Source organism: Onychomys torridus, chromosome 1 (genome assembly GCF_903995425.1).
Source record: "Onychomys torridus chromosome 1, mOncTor1.1, whole genome shotgun sequence".
NCBI classification, from domain to species: Eukaryota; Metazoa; Chordata; class Mammalia; order Rodentia; family Cricetidae; genus Onychomys; species Onychomys torridus.
Genome location: NC_050443.1, coordinates 135,981,957 through 136,006,445, shown reverse-complemented (window position 1 = coordinate 136,006,445; position 24,489 = coordinate 135,981,957). Strand labels below are relative to the sequence as shown.

Here is a 24,489-nt window from a genome sequence, read left to right as displayed (position 1 = left end):
TTGAAATTTGAGAGATGTTCTGGAAGATTCCAGGAAAGAGAGGAAGCAATAACTGTAGGAAGAAACCTGCACATGTCTGCAAAAATAGGATTACAAGTAGAGGGCCTGATGAGCACTGGAACCTCTAAGAGTAAACTGATCTTTGTTGATTGTCTAACACATCTGACAAGCAACTGCCTGGTGTATGCATGTCCTCTCACATCAGCACTGTGCATTTACAATGAGCACCAAAGAGGCCTTTGCTGTTGGGCAATTATAATACATTCTAACAACTGCTTTACTAGTGAACAGCTAGAGGTTTTCTGGGAGATGAGGGAAAGACCATGGCAATGGAGACTATGATGGTGAAAAGGCCACATACTGGTATACAACCTTGCTCATAGTATTGGGTGACCCTGTCCCCATATCCTTGGCACAAAGCCCTAGAAGTCTCCAGAAGAAAGGAATTCATTTCCTAAAGGAATGTCCCTGACTTGCAGTTGGAGTTTTCCTGTGTCCCACCCAGTCCACAGCCACTCAGACCCAATTAAACACACAGAGGCTTATATTAATTAAAACTGCTCGGCCATTAGCTCAGGCTTCCTACTGACTAGCTCTTACACTTAAACTCAGTCCATTTTTGTTCATCTATATGTCACCACATTTTCTGTGGCTTTATCTGTGTGCCATTACATGCTGCTCCCTGGATAGACTTCCATCTCCCAACTCAGCCTTCCTCTTCCCAAAATTCTCCCTGTCTGCTTATCCTGCCTATACTTCCTTCCTGACTACTGGCTAATCAGCATTTTATTAAACCAGTGTACAAAAGCATTATCCCACAGCACTGACTTAACCATCTCCCACCACCCTCTTCTTGACTGCCATACCTGCAGATTGCCCTGAGTTTTGTATATCCTGCTCATCAGCTTGGACCTGCCAGACCTGTCAGGAAGGCATGACAAAAGTGAATGAGGTCTGCACAGCACCCAAGGAATGTGCGGCCATAGAGTACTGGGATGAAGGTGCTCACAGGTGCCAGCCATGTCACAGGAAGTGCTCCCGCTGCTCAGGACCAGCCGAGAACCAGTGCTACACCTGCCCCGGAGAGACTCTTCTTCTTAGTGAGTTGTAACACATGTCCAAAGCCAGCCATAATGTCTGTCTCTCTCTCTCTCTCTCTCTCTCTCTCTCTGTGTGTGTGTGTGTGTGTGTGTGTGTGTGTGTGTGTGTGAGAGAGAGAGAGAGAGAGAGAGAGAGAGAGAGAGAGAGAGAGAGAGAGAAAGCCTGCAGGAGATGATGTCTGATGCCCAGTAGTTGTTAACTTTTTCTGTTTTTTTTTTTTTTAATTTTTCTTTGTATTTCATTAACATTTTTTCATACCTACAGAAAACAGACAAGATGGGATAGTCCAAGGAACACACTGCCCTTTGCCCACTTGCTCCACTACTAACCATCATCCCCCCTTCCCATGTGCATGCATTTGCTAATCCACAATCTATCTTTTTTCTCAAACATTAAAAGATAAGCTAGACACATTTCAGTCCCTTTCCCGTGAACATTTTGCTCTATGTTTCCTAGCACAGGGACAATTTCTTCATAACACAGGACATTGTCAGTACTAATAAATTTGCATTGATACAATGAGCGATGGCTCAGTGATTTTGAACACTTGTTGCTCTTGCAGAAGACTCAGGTTTGATTCCCAGCACCCATAGTGGCTCGCAATCATTGAAACTCCATTTCCAGGGGATCTGATGCCCTCTTCTGACCTCTGTGGGTTCAGGCACATATGTGGTACACATACAAATATGCAGACAAAACATTAATATACATAAAACAAAATAAATAAGTCTAATTTTTTTAATATACTGTTAATATTAAATGGTCCCAGCTCCCCTTTAGGACAGGTTTTAGGATAAGGTCTACATGCATTTACCTTTCACATCTTGTAGTCTCCTTCAGTCTGGAACACAGCTTGTCTCTGTACTTTATGCTGTGGACACGTTAAAAGAATTCAGTCCCTAGTCTTCCTTTTGCGTTGGCAAGAGGCTGCCTCATGACTAGAAGGTGGGTGTACTTTCTCAGCCAAAAGAGGTAGCTTATATCTGTTGAGAGCCATGTTTAGAGTAGTGTGATATCCACCTGCTTCTCATCAGTAGTATTCATGTGGATCCTCTCCTCAAGATAATTCAGTTTCTCCATGGACTCCTTAGTAATGAGAAGTCTGCTCACAGACACCCTAATCATGTAGCCAGTCCACTATTGTCATAGTTGCCTCTTGATTTAGTATTTTTTGGCTAATTAATCACTTTGACTAGGTGTGGTGGTACATGCCTATAATCCTACTACTGGAGAGGTTGAGACAGGAGGATCTCAGGTTCAAAGCCAGTGTGGACTACATATAGCAAGACCCTGTTTCCAAAAAGTGAAAAGGTAGGACACAGAGGCATGTATCTGTCATCCCAGCACTTGTGAGGTGAAGACAGGAAGATCAGGAGTTCAAGACTAGCCTTAGCTAGTTTTAGCTTTATAGGAAGTTTGGGGCCAGTCTATATGAGACACTGTCTCAAAAATAATCAATCAATCAATTGATTGACTAATTTAAAAGAGATGAATACATGGAAGTCCAGAAAGTATCAACATTGTTCTTCCAGTCAGAAGAATAGAGCTCAGAGGGAGACAATCACAGTACAAAATAGGTGGCCATGCTGGGCGGTGGTGGCACATGCCTGTAATCACAGCACTTGGGAGGCAGAGCCAGGTGGATCTCTGTGAGTTCGAGGCCAGCCTGGTCTACAAAGCAAGTTCCAGGACAGCCTCCAAAGCTACAGAGAAACCCTGTCTCGAAAAACCAAAAAAAAAAAAAAAAAAAAAAAAAATAGGTGGCCAGCCTCCCACTCTTGGTGAGATATCATCAGCAAGTGCATTGGAATCTCCCTGCTACATATGGGGTCACCCATCCTCAATACCATGCTGGCCTCTCACAATAGGTGACACTTGGAAACACCGTCTTCTTTGCCAATTTTAGGTTAATAAACCTCCTTTCTTGAAGTTATTCCTCATAAAAATAGCCCTTCTGACTGGATCTCTCACACAATCTCACGGGTTAGGATATTATCTTCTAGTAATGACCAATCTGGGGTCACCTCAGATACCTTCTTACAGAGAGGAAGCCATGACATTAGTGAAGATCTTCCCTTAATCTGGGAATGTAAAAGAATTTAAAGTTAAGCCTTTATACAGAGGCTGCTCCCAAAGGCAGGGGCAGGGGATTTGCCCTGGCCTGATCCTCTCACACTCACCCTTTCCTGCCTCACACCACCAGAAACAGGCTATTTATAAACAAGATAGTTTTCGGAAGACTGTGATAGACTAATTAGGCTCTTCCTGAAGATGTCACAACTTAATCTCTCAATCCTGCAGGTATATATTTTATATATAAAGGGGACTTTGTAGATGTACTTAACGAAAGATCTTGGCATGGGGCTATTATCCTGACGTAAACAGACAAGACCAACATAATCACAAAGGTCTGATGAGAGTAGAATTAGAAGTAGGTGGGTGTTGATGGGATCAGAGGGACAGAGAGGATACCGCCCTCAAGAGAAGGGGTTCCTGAGCTCATGAACACAGATGCCCTCTAAAAGTGAACAGGGGAGGAACAGGTGCCCCACCCCATAGCCTCTAAAAGGAATGCAGCTCTGTACACACATTTTAGATTTCTGGCCTCTGTAGTAGTGAGATGATCAGTTCCTGTCTTAAAACCACAAAGTTGGTGGTCAGTGTTATAGCTATGACAGAAAAATAGAGCAGAGGTACCCAACAACCCCAGCTGCCACCGCCCCCAACCTGCACTTTCTATTCTGCCTTTTGTGGCCTGTCCATGCCGACCTCTGTCTTCACTGATGTCAATCAGCCCATGGGGCCTCATCTCTTCATGCAATGCTTCCTTGACCAAAGAGGGGATGTGTGGGAGCCACAGGTCAGGCTTTCTATCAAGACACATTCTTTCTTTCATTCACAGACACGACCTGTGTGAAAAGCTGCCCAGAAGGATACCACACTGATAAGGACAGCCACCGATGTGTGCTCTGCCACAGCTCCTGCAGGACCTGTGAAGGACCACACAGCATGCAGTGCCGCTCCTGCCGACCTGGCTGGTTCCAGCTGGGCAAAGAGTGCTTGCTGCAATGCAGGGACGGGTAAGGACCTTCTCATCCTGCAGCCACTCCAGATGGCAAGTCATTTGCCTTTGAGGAAAGGAGGGCTCAGAATAAGGAGAGCCATAGTAAAGCCTCCCTGCTAGCAGGGAGCAAATATGAGCCAGGCCACAGAGAAGGATGAGAAAAGGGAAAAATAGTGTGTTCCAGTGAGAGAACACACTAAGCCAGATGGTCCCATCAGACCAAGTGATTAACCATCCTCAGGACCTGGCCTCACCAACAATCTACAGATATGTGTGGTTGCAGTGCAGTGCGGTCCCTCCTCTCAGAATGACCCACATGCATTAGTAGAGGTTCTTTTTCTTCAGTTTTGGGATGTGATATGATTCAGGGTTAATATGAAAGTCTAAGCAGTACAGGTGGGACATTGATGGCACAAAGGGAACAATTTCAGTTACCATCTCCATTTACACCTCCATGGACTCTGCAACCTGACATACCTCCACAAACAATCTGCTTTGGTTCTAAAAGCAACCTTGACATTGATAAGAAATGCTAAAATAAAGGCAGTTTGTGAATAAGAACTTGGTTATTTTTCTGCTAAGAACAACTGCTGGTGTGTATATCAGGTTACAAGCCCTCTGGGAAGAAAGTTTAATGGGGCCATGCCCTCTCCAGCATTCCACAACCCCACCCACTCTTTCCCAATCAGTAACCCAGGACCCTGAGAGCTTCCAGAGCCAAACTGAAGGACCTCCCCTGGGTGCTTTCACTCCAATGAGCACCTTTCTTCGGCCCTAAGTGATGTCTGCATGCTTCATTTATTTCCTATATATTGGCTCATGTTTCTGCATATCTCATTCGTTCACTCACATAGTCCACACAGGTTAGTATAAGAATACCTTTGTGTGTCTGAATTAGCCAAGTTAAAGGCCATACTTTAGACTTCAAAGGCTTGTCCTTGTCCTGGTATCTTCTCATGAAAAAAGAAAGTTCAGTTCCTGGAAGAAAAACATTTCATGTGTGCTACCAACTCTTCAGTGACTTGGGGCAAGTACTAGCCATATGCATTAGTGATGACATGATCCTGCCAGGCAAGGATCATGGAGAGGCAGACATGAGCCACACCACCTCTGCCCATGTCCTCAAGACTTTGATCTGATTTGGAAGGTATCTGTTCACCTGCAGCAAGCACACTGTTGTGTTTCATTGGGGTTGACAGATGAGGTCTTACGTACTATCTCCTATTTGACCTTAAGTACATTCTCTGAATGTTCTAAGTCATGTTTTTGGATCTATAATATTGGGACGGTAATATATAAACTCAGGAGGTATGCTGTGAGAATTTGAAAATCCACAACTAATACAAATACACACTATGTATAGAGTTTTGTCACCAGTATAACAACTTTCTAGTGTTTGACTGATGTGCTAGTAATATGAGTTACAAGTAAGGAATATGAGGCACAGAGACATGGAGTGACCCACCCGAGGGCACACAGCTCATTAGGCGGTACTGCTGGGATTTGAACCCACACTTGTTCCAGAGCCTAAGTTCCTAACCATCACATTCTGCTCTCTCATTTTCATGGTCAATAGGATGAAATATTTCTGAAGTCCCTAGGGCATCATTGGGCATACAGCAGAGCTTAATAAATGGTCCTTATCGTTAGTATATTGACTCTCCAAAAATCTTTTTAAAGGGATTTACATCTATTTATAAAGACAAGCATCAATCACGTGACCTCATATTTCAAAATGTTTCCAAACTGAGAAATCAGAAGATCTATTCAGAGGTACATTTTAAATTGTCTTGCGAGCTGGGTGTAGTGGCACAGGCATGAAGTCATTACCAGGGTCCTGCTGCAGCCTGGGGTCAGGTCCTGAGGTGGGGATGAGGCACAGGCGTGAAGACATGACTCGTCCAACCATCGGATGGTTTCACACAAGTTACCAGCCCAAATAGCGCCCGCCGTCTTTACTTATACACCAAAAACAAGCATGTTTGTCCATCCTCCAACATCAACCTCCAGCAAAACCAAACATGTCAAATGTGTTTTTCCCAACGTTTACATTAAAACATCCTTAAACCAAAATAACACTTATCATTTTGATAGCTTGACCAAGTATTGAGCCAAGTGCATCCTGTATTTACAAAACTAAAAGGTGATTGGCATAGGTGCACATTCTCAAGGACAACCATCTTGCTCAAAACATATTTACAGAAACGGGGTGATCTGCCTCCAATCCTGTCAGTGCTGAATCAGAACAGCTCCCGGGTCAGAAGTGACAGCTGGCATCCCCAGACAAGAAACCTGAGAAGCATCAGCTCCCAAAGAATTTTAGGGGAAAACTATTCAAGAAAAAAAATGGGGTTTTCAGGAATGGTCACATCTGTCCCATGTATGATTGACGAAATGACACTAAAATCACCAAGAGAATTGTCAATATTACTAGAAAAAGAGGACTTGCAGGCAGTGAGGTTCCATCAGCATACTCTGCAATGTCCTGAAGTCCACTGGCCCTTGCCCAATGAGACTGTCCCCGTGGGCTTTTGCCTCATCTGGAAATTCATTGGACAAGCACTCATATACTGGTCCAAAACTAGGCTGCACAGCTCCCAACAAGTCCTACAGCATTTGAAAGGCTGAGGCAAGATATTTGCTATGAAATTTGATGCCATCCTGGACTATGACAAGAGTTCAAGTCTAGTCTGACTATACATAGGAGATTCAGTATATTCAAAATGATGGTAGTGTTGATGATGATGGTGATAATGGTGACGATGATGATAATGGTGATGATGATGATGATGATGATGATGAAAGGAAAGGAAAGCTCTTCCACCCAGGGTGTGCCTCACAGGTAGTGGCAGTGATCGTAGAGAACTGTTGAGCCATCACCATGTGTGACTTTGGCCTTATAGGTGCTTCCAAGCTCCATGTTCACAGACAGCCAGAGTTGGGGATGCTGTAACCCTCAGTGTACAGGGAAGAGAACCCACACTCACTAGCTTCATTAGCATTTTGGCAATGATTCCATGAGGAACATTGAGTGAAGAGACTGAAGAGGCCAACCCAGTGAGTGAACCCTGTCTGACATAGCCCTTAGTTCAAGCCCATTCAGCCCTCCATATCCTTGGCTTCCATACTCAGAACTATTCAAAAACAATGCATCTGCTGCTGAACACATGGGGTTTTTTCTTATCATTATTTCTGAGCCAATATAGCATAACAGCTATTCCCTTAGCATTTATACCACACTGAGAACCATTGAGAGAGAATTAAAAGCATAAAGGAGAAGGTAGAGTGAATGTAGAGATAGTCTGCCATTTTACATGGGATTTGTGCACACCTGGGTTTTGGTGTCCAGCTGCCAATCTCCCCAGATACTGAGAACTTATCTGTATCTATCTTCGCTCCCCCTTGGTTTCAGATACTATGGAGAAAGCACCAGTGGTCGGTGTGAGAAATGTGACAAGAGCTGCAAGGCGTGCCAGGGCCCACGGCCCACAGACTGCCAGTCTTGCGATACATTTTTCTTTCTTCTACGCTCCAAGGGACAGTGTCACCGCACCTGCCCAGAGCACTACTATGCAGATCAACATGCACAGACCTGTGAGAGGTGCCACCCAACTTGTGACAAATGTGAAGGTGAGAACATGCCTGTGTTTTGCAAGTGAAAATGGAAATTTGAGAGGTTTTCCTTCCGGTTCTGCCCTTCTCCCCCTCTTACCATATTAGGGGGTTGCCCCCATTTCCCAAACTCTCCTCGGGCCTCTCCAGCATTAGCACACTCTCTCCACTCTCAGCTTCTACAATAGCCTTGCTGCCTTTCAGGTTTCCAGTCTGTCCAGGCCAATGCAGGGATCATTGTTCTAGTCCTTCTTCCAGCTTCCTTCCTGTATGATCTCATCACTGTGGAAAATCCCTGGGGGAAACAGCTTAAGGGGAGAAGGGTTTGTTCCCACTAATGGCTGCAGAGGCTTCAGTCTGCAATCAGCTCACTGTGCTGCTAAGGGCTTGTGATGAGGCAGAACATCTTGGCAGCAGGATCATGTCATAGAGTAGAGAAGATCGGCTCCTGGCAGACAGGAAATGGAGATGAGGAAGGGGGGAAAAAGCAGAAACATACTTCCAGGGCAGGTCCCAAGTGCCCTACTTCCCCCAACTGACCCTACTTTGCACCATCTCCAATGAATGTCATTAGACTATGAATCCATCACGAGATCCATCCACTGAGTAAGTCAAGATCTAATTGCCTCCCCAGAGTCTGTCCTCAGGTAACCAAACCCCTATTACATGAGCCTGCTGGTGGAGACATTTCATGTTCAAACTGTAACACCACTGATTGCACCTGTCTGGGGAAATCTGTTATGTTCATCAGTTTAAAAACTCCCTAACGCCTTTAATCCCAGCACTCAGGAAGCAGAGCCAGGCAAATCTCTGTGAGTTCTAGGCTAGCCTGGTCTACAACTCGAGATCCAGGACAGGCACCAAAACTACACAGAGAAACCCTGTCTCAAAAATAAATAAATAAATAAATAAATAAATAAATAAATAAATAAAAACTACCTAAGGCATCTGCCTCAAGCTCTCTCAAGCTCCAGTGTTGTTTTCCTGATGTCTGCTGTGTCAGAGATCATAAAATCAATGTCGGTGGGACCACCATTCAACCATTGCTCAGGGCAGCACTTGGATGGTATTCCTGATTCTACCCTGTCCCTTACCTTCTACCGAACACACCTACCCATGACACAGCTGCATTTCAAGACCTGTGGACCCTGTCCTAAGTATCCCTGGCATTAGATGTCCTTCTGGAGTCTTACTATCCTCATTACACGCCCAGAATTCTCTATCAGGCCTTTTGAAGCCGCTGGCAGGTCCCTAGGGCCCTCTGCCTTCCCACCCCCACCACCCTGCGCCCCTGCATGTTATCCCAGCACAGCCATGCGGAAACTTGAGTGTACTCATTTCTCTACATCTTGCCAGAAAAGATGGTCACAATGAGTCCATGGAAGGATGGAAGTACACATTCCTCTTCTCCTTTTCAAAACAGCCCTGGCTTTCCCAGGCCTTCTAGATACATTTCATTTCTAACAGTCCTTAGGATGTGGGTTGGCATCATGTTAATTTGTATTATCCTAAGTTTAACAAAATAAGGACATTGCATGCAAGTATAGAACAAACATATTTCTCTATTTTTCCCCTCCGTATGCTGCTATCCCACCTGTAGCGATGTAGCCCAGGACTAAACACATGTCCTTAAACACACGATGTGTGTGTCATCCTCTTCTGCATTCGTCCATCCAGCTTCCACTTTTGAAGGTGATTGCTGGAGAGGGGTGAGGCAGGGATAGAATAGATTTTATGGTTGGACTGGGGGGGTGGGGAATCAGGTGGGAAAGGGGAGAGGAGATAGGGTTGAGAGATGGGATGTGGGGAGACACCTCTGGGATTGAGGGCCATTTGAGGGCTGGTATGAAAACCTAATGTAGTGGAAACTATAGACGAAATTCTAAACAGTCTTAGTAAATAAGAAACACAGAGCCAAATACAGAGGTAAATAAACAAAGAGATCAGAGAATCACGACTACCTTATCTTACCACCTCGCTGCTGTCGCTTCCCCAGAGAGAGAGCTTCTTCCTGTTTGACTTGTCTTTTTATTGCCTTTCTGTTCTGCCTTCTCATTGGCTCTAAACCCAACCACATGACTTCCTCATCACTGCCTGTCTAAACAGACCTCCAGGTCTCTATGGTTGGTACTGGGATTAAAGGTTCCTGTCACCAGGCTTGGCTGTGTCCTTGACCACACAGAGACTCTGCCTGCCATGTGATCAGATTAAGGGCATGGGCTGCCACTGCCCTTATGCTTACGGCTCGCTTTGACCTCTGATCTCCAAGCAACTTTATTTATTAGCATACAAATAAAATCACATTTCAGCACAAATAAAATATCACCATAGGAAACCTCCTAAAATATATAAAGGTGATCCTAATTAAGTCTCCTAATAACGTGGGAGATGAAGTCCCAACCCACAGAAATCTCCAAACAACTCAGACTGTTGCCAAGATAATGGGTGGCCAACCACCTGATAGCCAGATCCTGTTGCCAAGGACATCACCCTCATAATGCACTGAACATGAAGAAGTTAAACTGGTGCCTAGATAGAACCTTCGTCCTTACATCCTAGCATCTTCAGTGTAGGTAGGTACTCTGCAGGTTACCAAAAGAAAAACGTAAACACCAACCCAGCCACAAAACCTTTGACCTACAATCTGTCCTGCCTGCAAAATATGCTAGGGCAATGCAGCACAGAATTTGTGTGGGAGTGCTCAACCAATGTTTGACTTGACTTAAGGCCCATTCCATGAGACAGAACCCATATCTGACACTGCTTGAGTGACCAAGAACCAGATACAGATATCACAGAGACCCAGGGTAAAGCCAAACACAGCTAGTCTTAAAAAAAAAAAAAAAAAAAAAAGGTGATAAAATTCTTTTCCTATTCAAATCCCCTTAACTTCAGTCTTAACTCTTATTCACATATTCACACATAGCCAAGAACCACCTACCCCTACATGGACCCACTCAGCAGCTACCCAATATGCCACTCGCTCACATGTCCCCCCTACAATTTACTTCCCCTTCCTCAAGAACAAACCCTGGGGACTCTGAGACCCCCTTGAGCATTATCTTAGGGAGCTCGTCTTGGTCCTCCTGGCAGGCTTCTTTATCCATCCCAATTCTGTAGTTCAGTGTTTCACCAAAGCTTCTTATGTGACCCTTTTCCAGTGCTGGCAATTAAACATAGGACCATATGTATGCTAGGCAGGCACACTCCCTACCATGGAGTTATATTCCCAGGCTCACATTACATTTTAATCAAGTAATCCCATCTCTGTAGCAGGAATCTTAAAAGTTCTTATTAATAAAATCAAACCTAGAGCCAGGTATTGGGGTGAATGCTGGAAGATCAGAGAAGCAGAACAAGCAACAGCTACCTCACCTCGCCAGTTCCTCAGCTGATCCTGTTTCCTCAGACTGGAAGCCTCTGAGTCCTCATCTAAATGAATCTCAGCTAGATTTCTGCTCCAAAGCCTAAAAGCTTAACCAGCCAAATGCTTCTAGTTTCTGGTCTTCATGCCTTATATACCTTTCTGCTTTCTACCATCACTCCCTGGTTAAAGGCGTGAGTCACCATGCTTGGCTGTATCCTTGAACAGATGGATTTCTGCCTCTGGAATGCTAGGATTAAAGGTGTGTGCTACCACTGCCTATCCTCTATGTTTAATATTGTGGCTGCTCTGTCTCTGACCCCAGATAAGTTTATTAGGGTGCACAATATTTCAGAGAACACAATACCACCACACATCTCTCCAACTGTGAGCCCCCCAGCAAGAGCAGGGATTATCAGGGTTACATGACATTCATTTATAGCCCTGCTCTTTTTAATATAACACTTGATAAGTGCTCCCTAAATGTTGAATAAGGAAATGAATGCATATTAAGTAAATAATTCCTCTTTTCAAACTTAAAAATGCTTGGCTCCAAATGTTGTTTCTACAGCCTTGCCTCCAAGCAAAATGTAGCTGAAGATACCCTTGAAATTTTGATTCTCCTGTATTCGTTTTCCAAATTGCTGGAATTACAGGCATACACCAGCATAGCCAGGTCATGAGATGATGGGGATCGAACTCAGGACTTTGCACATACTAAGCAAGTACTCTGCCAGCTCACCTACGGCCCGGCACCCTCTTGCTTTCCTTAGCTTTGATTTATCTGTATGCTTTAGAATGTTCATCCTGAGCTCATCATGAATGAGAGTTATATGTGTGTTCCCTCCTCCTCTGCCTCCTGCATCCTTACTTCAGTCAAGTAAAGGTAAACTTACCTATCACAGGGTTTATTCCCAGCTTCACATTTACATTTTAATTAAATACGTCCATCTCTCCAACTGTGGACCCCTCTAGCAAGAGCAAGGATGATTGTGGTTACATGACATTCATTTTGCAGTCCTGCTCTCACTTTTTAATATAACACTTGCTGAGTGCTCCTAAGTATCGAATAAGGAAATGAATGTATAGGAAGTGGTATACTGGGTGGATGCTGAGTGGATCCTTGAAGTGGTAGGTGGTTCTAAACTCGAGAATGTGTGGATAAGAATTAAGACTGAAGTTAAGGGGATCTGAATAGGAAAAGACTTCATCACCATTTTTAAAGACTAGTTGTGTGTAAAAAAATAAATATTTAAATATAAAGAGTAGTCTTTAGATGAATAAATAATAAAAACCTGTTACTCAGTTTACTCACCCATGTCTACCACCGAAACACCATCCAGACTGGGCAGTCAGTTTTTCCCAGAGGTGACATTCTTGGAAGTACAGATCACATCAACAAACCAATTAGCAGAGGAGGCAAAGACTTGTCTGTGACAGCAGAGCCCTCCCTAACTCCTGTTTAAGCCCTGAGCCTTTGGTTCTAGGCTCTTGTAAAACACTTTTATTTCCTGTTATGGTGATGAAGAAGAGGAAAAAAAAAAGAAAGGAAGGAAGGAAGGAAAGGAGGGAGAAAGGGAGGGAGGAAAGGATAAAAGAGAGAGGGAGGAAGGGAGGAAGAAAGAAGGAAGGAAGGAAGGGAGGGAGGGAGGGAGGGAGGGAAGGAGGAAGGAAGGAAGAAAAGAAGGGAGGGAGGAAGGAAGGAAAAAAGGAGGGAAGGAAGGGAGGGAGGAAGGAAGGAAAAAAGGAGGGAAGGAAGGAAGAAAAGTTGAGCTCACATTTGCCACTGCCCACTTCCTGTCCTGGCAGTGCAGGCAAGTGCTTGATCCCGACATTTTTGTTAGCTTTCTGGGTCAAAGAAACATCATCTGGATAGTTTAGCCTAAATCTCTTTTTGTTGTTTTCTCTGGTATTTGTTTTCTCATCTCAGTATGCTTAGAATGTAATAAAGTTATTTGAGAACCTAAGTTCACATATGAGTTTTACTTACTTCTAAGACAAGGTCTCAATATGTAGCTCTAGCTGGACTGGAACTTACTATGTATACCAAGCTGGCCTTGAACCCACAGGAATTTGCCTGCCTCTGCTTCCTGAGTGCTTAGATTAATGGCATACATCACCATGTTCAGCAATGCATTTTTATTTTATGTGTATGGGTGTTTTGCCTGCCTGTATGCCAGTATACCAAGTGCATGCAGTGCCCACAGAGGCCAGAGGAAGCTTAAGATAGCCTGGAACTGGAGTTACAGAGGTTAGGAGCAACCAACCCCATCCCCTGGAAGAGCAGCTACTCTTCTTAACTGCTGAGCCATCTCTCTAGCTCTACATTTATTTTTATGTATATGATTTACTAAGGGTTAAACATTTTCTTAGAAGATTGTGTACTAAATTTTTTCCCAACCTCACTCTGCTAATTCAAAAACCTGGAGTTCTTTAGTACTCTTGGGGGCCAAAATACCCAACACCTGGGGCAATTGAGCAAAGACCAGTGTGATCAAGTTTAGGGGTTCTGTGTGTGCATGCACATATTTGTTTTTCTTTCAGTGTGCATGTGTGAGTGCGTGTGTGAGGAGTGTGCATGTGTGAGGAGTGTGTGTGTGTGTGTGTGTGTGTGTGTGTGTGTGTGTGATTAGTTTGGACTTAGTCTTGGTTTTGGACTCTCACAATGAGTTGCCAGTTAGTACCAATTGGCTAAGTGGTCTTCCTGTCCCCAGTATGAGCCACCTAGTGGCCAACCAGTCCTGCATGCTGTCCAATTGACTTTACACAGCAGATAGAGCCCTGTGCTGATTTTAGTCTAGAATTTGGTATCTGCATATAAGGCTCCTCCTCCATGGCATAGCTCTTCCTCCCACTTCAGATCCAAGCACAATGACTTCCTGTCAATCTGAACCAGCCTCAGCCTCGCCTCCTGCCTCTCCCCTGGCTCTGCCCAGACCACTTCAGCTCCATGACACTCAGTATGTTTTCTCCGAAGCCTTTCCCCAGCCTTCCACCGGCGTCCCCTATGATCTATGTGTCCATTCATCTGTTTGTTTACTCAGCAAATATTTGTCTGGTCCACACAATTATGAACAAAGCAGACCAGGTCCCCGGAAGCCAGGTCAGTTTACTTGATGTAATTTTCGTTCTTAGTTTTGTTTTTAAAAACTGATGCTAAGGTGGAAAAAAAAAAATAAGGGGAGGAAGGATTTTAGCTCACAGTTCCAGGTTACAGTTCATCGTCATACAAGGAAATCACAGAAACAAGAACTTAAAACACCTAGCCACATCCACACGTAAGTGTGAATAAAGGAGATGTCAACAACTGACTCTATTGTCATTTGCTAAACTAGACAGCCCTAGTTTCTACCCATCAGTGTTGTGCAGTGATCCAGCGGCAGATAGTTGGTTTCTAATTAAGACCAGGCAACCATCATTAGGTAAGCTAATGTCTCTTAACAGAGGTGCCTCAAAGCTGAGCACCAGCCGTAGCTGAACATTTGTATGTGGATTGGAGATGTCATTTATGATATCAGAGGACAGTATAAGAACTCTACATTTCTCCACTGGCCCTGAGAGTCCCTACCAAACTAAGGGTGTCAGCTTTGAGCATTCCTTGCCCAAGTTTATCACCACAGGATCCCCAAGACAGGATTCAGGGGTGACTGGCAGTACTGGGTGGGTCTGGGGAAAGCCTGCATGTTGTATTCTCCTTTATCCTCCTGCTTGGGCCCTGGAACTCACCCAGCTATCATTTTCTTCTGGCCTTGGTGTTCATCTCCTCTGCTGACCTTTCTTCTCATACCACACACACCCTTTGCTAATGGGTGACTCTTGTGATAACTCTGGTTTTGTAACACAGAGATTACGAAATTTGAGGATCCCCCACCTTAGGCTATAAATTAAATAGGAAAAAAAAAGGGTATAAATTTTTCAGAAACATTAACTACCATACTAAGAAATGAGGATGTGGCGGCGGGGGAGGAGGGGGGAATTCTAGAAAATTTTGGCAGTCTAAATCAGCAGTGTTTCTGTGTTTCATCCACTTTTGTCTGTCCAATAATTGTAGTTGTTCAAAAGAAAACCGCCTGATGAGCACGATGGCACACACCTGTAAGCCCAGCACTTAGAAGGACTGAGACAGGAGGATTATGAAAGTTTGAAGTCAGCATGGGCTACTCAGTGACACCCTGTTGGGAAAAGGAAGAAGAGTGAGGACAGAGGGGAGGAGAGAGAAAAGGGAGGGAGAGAGGAGAGAAAAGAATAGCATTCCAAAGCTCTGGGAATCAAGCGCATTACACACTAACCTATGCAGCTGGTGTCTCCGGAGTTCCTCTGTCCCTTTAACACATTTGCCTTATAATTCACCCTCCTCACACAGTTGTAAGCCCTGCACTTTCTCAAGCTGCCTCTTCCTGCACAGCCCCTCACACAGACACACCCCAGGCCTGCCTTGCACGAGTTGAATTTGTCTGGCTGGCTTGGGGGGTGGGAGGGCGGAGGGCGTGAAAATAGGGGAGGTCAGTGTGAGGAAAAGCAGATGGTGAGCTGTTCTGAATTTTAAGGAAATGTCAAAGGTCTGTCTTTCCAGCCTCAAGTCTCCTTAGGAGCAGTAATAGGCGCAGGCTCTTAGCCTTGGGGAAAAAAAAAAAAAAACAGAAAACACTCAGGAAATTCACCCTTTATGAAAGAGCCCAAATGTTTCAGTGTGCAGGGCTTACATCAGAGCAGGACATGTGAGAGAGTCACTCATTTCCACCAAGACTAACAGGCACCACAGAACACTGCCTGGGTCTGGACTTCAGCCAGACTGGGAAGGGAGCAGTCCATAGTTCCAGTCACACAGGGAGAGGTCTGGTAGCCTGCCACATAGCAGGGAGACTCTGTACATAATAATGCATATTTCAAACTATCTAGGAAAGGGGGTTTGGGATCCTCAGGGAAACCACATGTTTGATGTGGCAGGAGGAGAAGTAAAGGAGTCATGAACGTTCCCTTCCAATGCTGCAAATGGAACTCGGGGCTTTCCTTGTACATGCTGGGCAGGGGCCTACCACCCGCTACATCCTGGCCCCTCAGGTTTCAGAAGCATCCACAAGATTTCTCATTTTCCAAAGATCTTTTGCTGTGACACACAATCTTTTGCCCTCAAATTCTCCGTGTCCAGACTGAGAGTTTCGTGGAGAAGACTGAGTAATCTGAAGTCTTTACTTTGTCTTGTAGATGCTTGTAGTGTCCCCAATCACCTTTCTGCTTCAATTTACTTGACGTTGTCCTTACTCCTGAGTGTTCTGACATCAAGACAGAGGTTAGAATCTGAAATCTGTCTCATAATATGATTCTTTCTTTTTCTCTCTCTCTTTCAGGAAAGGAGCCATGGGATTGCTTGTCCTGTGTGTGGAGCTACCACCTTCTGGGAGGAATTTGTACCTCAGAATGTCCAGTAGGGGAATACAGAGATGAAGAGGTACCTTGGGTTGGTGTGTGCACCCCACCCCCACCCTGATGGAGCTCAATTCCTATATATCATTCTGGGAAGTGAAAACAGCCTAAATTCCTACACTCACCACAGCTGAGATTTAACACTGTAACATCTCTTTCCCTCATAAAATAATCAAGCTACCGACCCACAGCTTCCACTTGAGTCACAGGAACTGAAAGAATCTGAGGTAACTTGAGCCCTGGGGCTGTTCCAGTGTGACCACGGGAAGCTCAGTGCCCTACTACAGCAGAAATAGAAACTCTTGTCTTCCGCTGTCTGAGCAGACTCCTGAACAAAGGAGGCGGCTGGCTGGCCCTGCTCTTCCTCCCTCCATATCTTACAGTAAGGCCTTTCCTGGGAGCCACAGATTTCCTGAATCCCTTCACTTCCTGATTATGTTTCAAAACTTGAAACCATAAGAAAATTCATCTTTGGTGAAATTAAAACAAATCAGCATATTTACATATAAGTTCTGTTTGAATTCTGATGTCAGAATTATAGTTCACAGAGGCAGGCTCAGAGAAATTAAATAATTTGTTAACTGCCACATGGATAGGAAGTAGTAACAAAGGGAGAAGTACACTCTGAGGATTTGACAATAACAGTTGAAAACACTCTACTGGCATCTAACGTGCTCCCAAATGCTTCAAGAAAACCATTTTCCCTCCTCTTTTTCTTTTTATGCATTTATTTTCAGTGGTGCCGAATGTTTGCTCCGCCACTGAACACCCAACCTTTCTGTCTCTCCTCTTCCATTTCACTGAAGTTACAGATGTATAACAAGAAAGTATCTTCTGGGCCAGCGATACGGCTTAGTAGGTAAAAATGCTTGCTGCACATGAAACTTGAGTGTAATACTCAGATCCCATGGTACGTACAAAGAGAGAACCAACTCCTAAAAGTTGTCCTCTGACCTCCACATGCCTGCCTTGCTATATATGCATCTGTACACACACACACACACACACACACACACACACACACACACACACACACACACTTTAAGATAAGGTGTCTTTCCCTAACCAGTATTTCTAGCACCAGGCAAGGAGAGAGTTGTTGCCGTGGACTTTGAACTCTTTTTCCAGTGAGTTTTAAGTGTCTTAGTTATAATCACTAATTATATTCTGAGTCTGGGCACAGGAATCCAGGAACCACAGAAGGCAAGCAGGTAACTAATAAAAAAGAGTCAAAGCCAAAGAAAACCATAGCACTAACTTAATAGAAAGTAAAAATCTAGCCGGGCAGTGGTGGCACACGCCTTTAATCCCAGCACTTGGGAGACAGAGACAGGCAGATCTCTGTGAGTTCGAGGCCAGCCTGGTCTACAGGGTGAGATCCAGGAAAGGCACCAAAACTACACAGAGAAATGCTATCTCAGAAAAAAAAAAAAAAAAAAAAAAAGTAGAAATCTAATCCCAACATTCAGGAGACTGAGGGCCAAAGCAGGAAGATCGTGAGTTTGAAGCCAGCCTAGGCTACATAACAACAAGAAGAAAAGAACTGCACACACACACACAAGTAAAAGCATGGAAATTGGTGTCACCTATGTGTTGATGACAGAATACAAAATGCTGGGAACCACACCAAATTGAAGAACATCAAGAAGGGGGGCACTGCCATTCTCCTCTGCTCCTGACATTGCCAAGTGAAGGTGATGACCAGCTTTAACAGAGCTAGATTTTGAGAAGGAAGTAGAAACTGACTGACGTCTAGAATATCACTTTCGCAATGCGGAGCGTTGTGGAAATGACTGCAAAAGTATATGGCAAAGTTCCAACACAACTTGTCCTTGACTCCTGTTGTCTTTGAGGTAGAGGCTCGTTACATTATAACAAAATACTCCAGAAGCCTGACATTCTCCTAGCAGGTTGCACCTAGCAGGTCTCAGAGGTCAGGGCCCAGCAAAAGTTTCCTCCAGTTGTCCACAGTCAGTTTGGTCTCTTGCCCAGCACAGATAAAATGGCGTAGAACACCCATCTCCCCGCCACCACTACTCACACGTTCTTCCCTGTTTATAGAGACAGGAGGGACTAGCCATTGGAGAACTCCAGTTCCGGATTACTACCTCTGCTCTCAAAAGCAACCTCTTTTCTGTTCTTAGCAGGGAGAAAAGTTACACTGTAAAAAATGCCACGAGAGCTGTGTGGAATGCAAGGGCCCCAGCGCCAAGAACTGCACCGCCTGCCACGCGGGGCTGCTGCTGCACGTGGATGATAGCCGCTGCCTTCCCTGCTGTAATGCTTCCCTCACCCACAGACCCCAAGACTGCTGTGACTGCCAGAGTACCACAGGTGAGGGCTGACGGGGCACAGCCCGCAGAAAATGGCATGTCCTCGGAAAGCTGATGGGAGCAACAGGAGAGGAGTATGGATACTCCATGAGGTGCCTGCTGTGTGCCTACTATACTTGAAATCTCCTGGCTCACAAGTTGCATTTGTTATTCTTCACGGTGACAAATACCTGGGGAAAACTATTTAAAGGAGGGTTTATTCCGGCTCATTGTTCCAGAGATGTGAGTCCAAGCTCACTTGGCTCCGTTGTTTCTAGGCAACATTAAGCCTCAGCACCACCACAGAAAGCACATGGTAGAGCAGCACAGCTCACTTCATGACCATCAGGAAGCAGAGATGCTTGAGAAAATATGTCTTTCCAGGGCATGACCCCAGGAACCCATTTCTTCCACCTAAAACCCAACACCTATTTTTCACCACCTCCAAATAAGGTCATCATATTATGTGTCCATCAACAAACTCATCCATTGAATAATTCACCCCTCAGGACCTTCACTTTCCAAAAGCTCATCAGCTAGCAGCCAAGCCCCAAGACTTTGGGGATATACCTCAGGTTCAAACTGTAAATCAAACAGACCCCATATTAACAACAAAGAGACAGAGGCCCTAAGGTTGGATTAGCATGCTCAAGTCCACAGCAATAAGAGGCTGGGTCATCTAGAGCCAGGCTTGGTGGATGTGTACATGAGCTGGAGTGCTTAGGAAATAGAGGAAGGGAGATCAGGAGTTCAGGGCCACTTTCAGCAACACAGAAAGTCTGAGGTCATCTGGGGCTACGTCAGTTTTTTAAGGCTGGACTTCGTCTTTTCAAAAAATCGCATACACACGTGCACACCCCAGATGCTTGCTCAACTGGAACTTGAGCATAGGCATGTTGGACTGCAGTCCTGAAGCTCCACATTCTTTCTACAGCTACACTGCCCCCAGCTTAACTAAGTCTAGAGTCTGACCTTCATAAAAGTATTTTGCTCCTTTTTATCTTTGCTCCTGAGGAAAAGGGGGAAAGGAACTGGTTGACTTGATTCCACTGAAGAATCATTCTAATGTAGCTCAAATCGAGCCATTTTGTTAGAGACTTAAAGTGTTTTAGAAATGGGCTATCACTGAAAGCTAAGAATAACTGAAATGACTTTACAATTCCAAGTCTTCAATTGTCCTCCAATCTCCAACCCCATCGTGTATATTAAAACTTAGAGAGATCCTAGGGCCTGGAGATGGCTCCGAGTTTAGGAGCTTCCATATGACTGCTCACAATGTGTGTAACTCCAGTTTCAGGAGATCCGGTGCCCTCTTCTAGTCTACTGAGGCACAAGACACAGATGGAGTGCACATACATGTCTGCAGGCAAAAGGTACATACATACACTGGGCAAGAATTTTACCACTGAACCACCAAGGCAAGCCACTGATACACATAAAAATAAAAATGAGTACATCTTCAAACAAAACAGAATTGACAGATTCTGAATGGAGTGATCCCTTTTAAGTGGAAAACACACTCTTAAAATACAGTCTCTCCTTTAGAAATTGACCATTTCCTTGGGATTCAGATGTGCCATGCTCGACCAAAACTAGTGTATGTTGTGTTTGTTCTGTCCATTGTTTTTCTTTGCTTTTTTTTATTTAATTTCATTTATTTATTAGGTATACAGTGTTCTGCCTGCATGTCAGAAGAGGGCACCAGATCTCATTACAGATGGTTGTGAGCCACCATGTGGATACTGGGACTTGAACTCAGGACCTCTGGAAGAGCAGTCAGTGCTTTTAACCTCTGAGCCATCTCTCCAGCCCCTGTTCTGTCCATTTTTAATTAAAGAAAACCTGAGACCCATAGCTGATGCCAGCCTTGTGTGGGGTTGGGGGAGGGGTATGCCTTGTTTTGTTTTGTTTTGTTTTGTTTTGTTTTGTTTATCCTTTCAGTTTCCAGGTATCTCCTTTCTATAAACTAACCCTTCCCTTCCTCAGCCTCTATCCACCAGGAGCAGCTGGTTTCCGCAGATCCTCATCTGCATGCCCCTCAGGATCTGATGCTGGGCTGTCAGCAAAGAGCAATAATCCGCCTTACATCAGTGTTCTTAAGTAAAACCAGAAGCATGAACTTCTTGGGTACAGTTTCTGAAATGTCAGTTCCAAGAAATAACTTGATAGTCTTCCTGGTTCCTAAGATGCTCTTAAAGAGCTATCTGGGACAACCCTGCCAAAAAAATGCAGATCCTCTTGGGCTAAGGAGACAGTTCCATTACCATAGTGTGTGTATGGGGAGAAATAAGGAGCCCACACAGTCAAGGTTACTTGTATCTTTGTTTCTGAGACAGTTTCCCCCTACAGAGAAACCAAATGGTAGAGGCTGACCCTGACCCAGCACCCTAAGACCAAGGATAGTAAGATGTGAGTACGTTCGGCACCCTGAAAAGAAAACAACTTCCAAAGGTCCAGTGTAGATTCCCCTGCCTTGGGAGCTGTGTGCCACAGACAGACTTATCTATCCTCTACTGTGTTCGCAATTCCTCCAGGGGAAAGTCTGTGCTGACACTGGTAATGTTGAACACAATAATGATAATACTGTTGTTTTATAGGAAACATTTTTGCTTGATGGGTAAAATCCTGTTAGGATAAAAAAGAAATCCTATTAAACACCAGCAAAAAGAAAAGAGAGAATGTGTGTGTGCATGTGTGTGTGTGTGACAGGGGTTACTTATTTGTAGGGGAGCTTGCAAGGTGCTTGTGGAGAAGCAGAGGAACATGAAAGGGGAGCAGAGAAGGGAAGAGAGGGGAGGAAGAGCCTACTGTGTATTAAAATGTGTACATCCAACTGGGCAGATACCTATTCCTCTAGTTTCATACTTTCTTTGTCTTACTGTATGGTGGATTCAAAAGAAAAGGTAATAACATTCATAAGCAGCTCAAGTCATGCTGCCCAAGTGAATGACTATAAAATAAGAAAAATCAGCTAGATGCTCAAGATGTGCCATACACTGTTTTGATTCCCCAATGTCTTTGGTGAATCCCTGAAAACAGGCTTATAAATAAGAAAAGGAAGGCCTTCAGAATTCAAGGATTTCAATTACACTAGAAACCTCTTACTATTTAAAATAGCAGTTGGGATTTTAAGATGATAAAGTATTCCTTTTCTTGCTCAGGGAGTGCCACGGATATCCAAGGAAACCAAACATATGGTCAAGAAAACAAAACAAAACAAAACAAAACAACCCTCAGTATATCCCAGTCCATGTTTTATAAAACCAGTTTGCCTCCAGAATCCCACCTGGAGTTGAGGTTAATGGATTGGAAAGTCCACTTGTTACACAAACCAGTTCTTGTCTATAACAGACAAGTTGGCCTAATTTCCAAGGCCACACATGACTAAGAGTCGGTAGGCCGTATGCTTCACTGGTCTTGAAGGGTGGGAGGGTCACATAGGACCATCTAAAAGATAGTTAGGGAGATGCCTCCATCTTAGAAAAATCAGAGTTTTTGTTTAGCAGTAGGTAAAGGGGAAAACACACACTTCTCAGGAATGGAAAAATCACTGAGAAAACTGGACCCTTAGAGACTGGCTCATGAGATTGGTGTCTAGGGTCCCTTGTGGATCTTAAATTTACCATTCTCGGAGCATTGGTTGGTTTTATAAAACATGGACTGGAACATACTGAGGGGTTTTTTTGTTTTGTTTTGTTTGTTTTGTTTTGTTTTGTTTTGTTTTTCGAGACAGGGTTTCTCTGTGTAGCTTTGTGCCTTTCCTGGATCTTCCTCTTTAGACCAGGCTGGCCTCGAACTCACAGAGATCTGCCTGCCTCTGCCTCCCGAGTGCTGGGATTAAAGGCGTGTGCCACCACGGCCGGGCCATACTGAGTTTTTGTAGAGTGGTGTGCCTCCTAAAAAAAAAAAAAAAAAAAAAAAAACGAAAAACAAAACAACAACAACAAAAAAATGGTTCTACCACTTTACAGGCTTTTTTAAAAAAATGGAGGGGAAGTTCTTTACTTCAGAACCTGATTTTCCCACTTCTGTTTCTTCTTTTCTCCCTTGCTGCTGCCTCTGGGGCGGCCTTCCATCAGAGGAGTGCATCCTTCCAGCCAACGAGGCCAGTCCCTTGGAGCACACCAAGATTGCTCTGCTGGTGACCTCGGGGGCCACGCTGCTGCTGCTGCTGGGGGCCGCTGTGGTTGTGTGGAGGAAGTCTCGAAGCCAACCCGTGGCCAAGGGGCGCTATGAAAAGTTGGCAGAACCCACCGTGTCATACTCCTCCTACAGGAGCAGCTATCTGGAGGAGGACCAGGTGATTGAGTACAGGGACCGAGACTACGAAGAAGATGATGAGGACGACATCGTCTACATGGGCCAAGACGGCACTGTCTACCGGAAGTTCAAGTATGGCCTTCTGGATGAGACGGAAGATGATGAGTTGGAGTATGATGACGAGAGCTACTCCTACCAGTAATCAGAGCCAGCCTTGCGTCCCCGTGGCTCTCAGCCCTGCTGGGGCTACCATCCCATTGGCTGAGGTTCGAGTGTTTGTGTTTTGTCCTAACTTTGTTTTCCAACCTGGATATGATACATAGGGATGCTGGAGTCTGCTGTGCTGCTTTTGACCACTGAGTGCTATGAACAGACCCTGCAAGAGGAGAATTCAAAGGCGTTTTCCTTGAGAGTATGTCAAGACATGAAACGCAGGAAGTGAGATTTGTTGAATTCTCTAACATGGTTTCTAAAGTGGACTGGGTAGAAGACCTGAAAGAATTCTGCTTTCAAGCTGCATGTTGGAGACCCCTGCTGCTTTCTGGAATTCTGATATTTGACTAACTAGCAGGAAGATGGAGTACTGGGGAGTTATTGGGGCTGGGGTGGGAGCTCTCTCTCCTTTCAACTGTGTTTAAGAAGAAAATCTGTAAACACGACGAAAGGGGCCTTGTAGTTCTTCTTTTTCTTTCTTTCTTTCTTTCTTTCTCTCTCTCTCTCTCTCTCTCTCTCTCTCTCTCTCTCTCTCTTCCTTTCTTTTTTTTTGTTTTTCAGACAGAGTTTCTCTGTGTAGCTTTGCACCTTTCCTGGAACTCACTCTGTAGACCAGGCTGGCCTCAAACTCACAGAGATCCACCTGCCTCTGCCTCCGAGTGCTGGGATTAAAGATGTACACCATCACAGCCTGGTACCAATGGCCCCATAGTTGACAGACTGCATGTTCACTGGGCTCTGGCTCCTTTGCAGAAACCCAGAATCATAGCGATCATGGACATAGGCAGCATCAAGTCCACAAGGAAGGAAATTGCTTCCAAGCATGGCACCCTCATGATTCTCTAAGGGCCTTTTTGATAGGAAATGAAAAAAGAAAAATTGTAATGGTAACCTAACACAAAAAACAAAAATTCCATCCACTCTAAAAAATTAAAGACTTGAGCTGCTAAATCAGAGCAAAGTTTTTCACCAATGAGTCCTCAAAGAAGCTTGGACGCTCCATGAGAAAAGTTGAAAAGTTGGGGTAGAGTTGAACATTTTAAAAATTCCCAGCATGCTGCTCACAGGCTGCAGTCAAGCTGCAGACAGCTGCCCAGCTCTGTTCAGTTCCGTGACTCAGTGTCTGCGCTTCCTTGGGT

General features: G+C 44.5%; 1 protein-coding gene across 1 annotated transcript in view; it reads left to right on the top strand.

Moving 5' to 3' along the window:
• Positions 1-23,339, top strand: part of Pcsk5 (proprotein convertase subtilisin/kexin type 5) — a 427,807-nt gene extending 404,468 nt beyond the window's left edge. Inside the window, exons 33-38 of the mRNA XM_036173949.1 lie at positions 873-1,100; positions 4,004-4,181; positions 7,578-7,795; positions 16,490-16,590; positions 18,713-18,899; positions 22,957-23,339. Coding sequence (XP_036029842.1) covers positions 873-1,100; positions 4,004-4,181; positions 7,578-7,795; positions 16,490-16,590; positions 18,713-18,899; positions 22,957-23,339 — 1,295 coding nt within the window. The remainder of the gene's footprint in view (positions 1-872; positions 1,101-4,003; positions 4,182-7,577; positions 7,796-16,489; positions 16,591-18,712; positions 18,900-22,956) is intronic.
• The last annotated feature ends 1,150 nt before the right edge of the window (positions 23,340-24,489 follow it).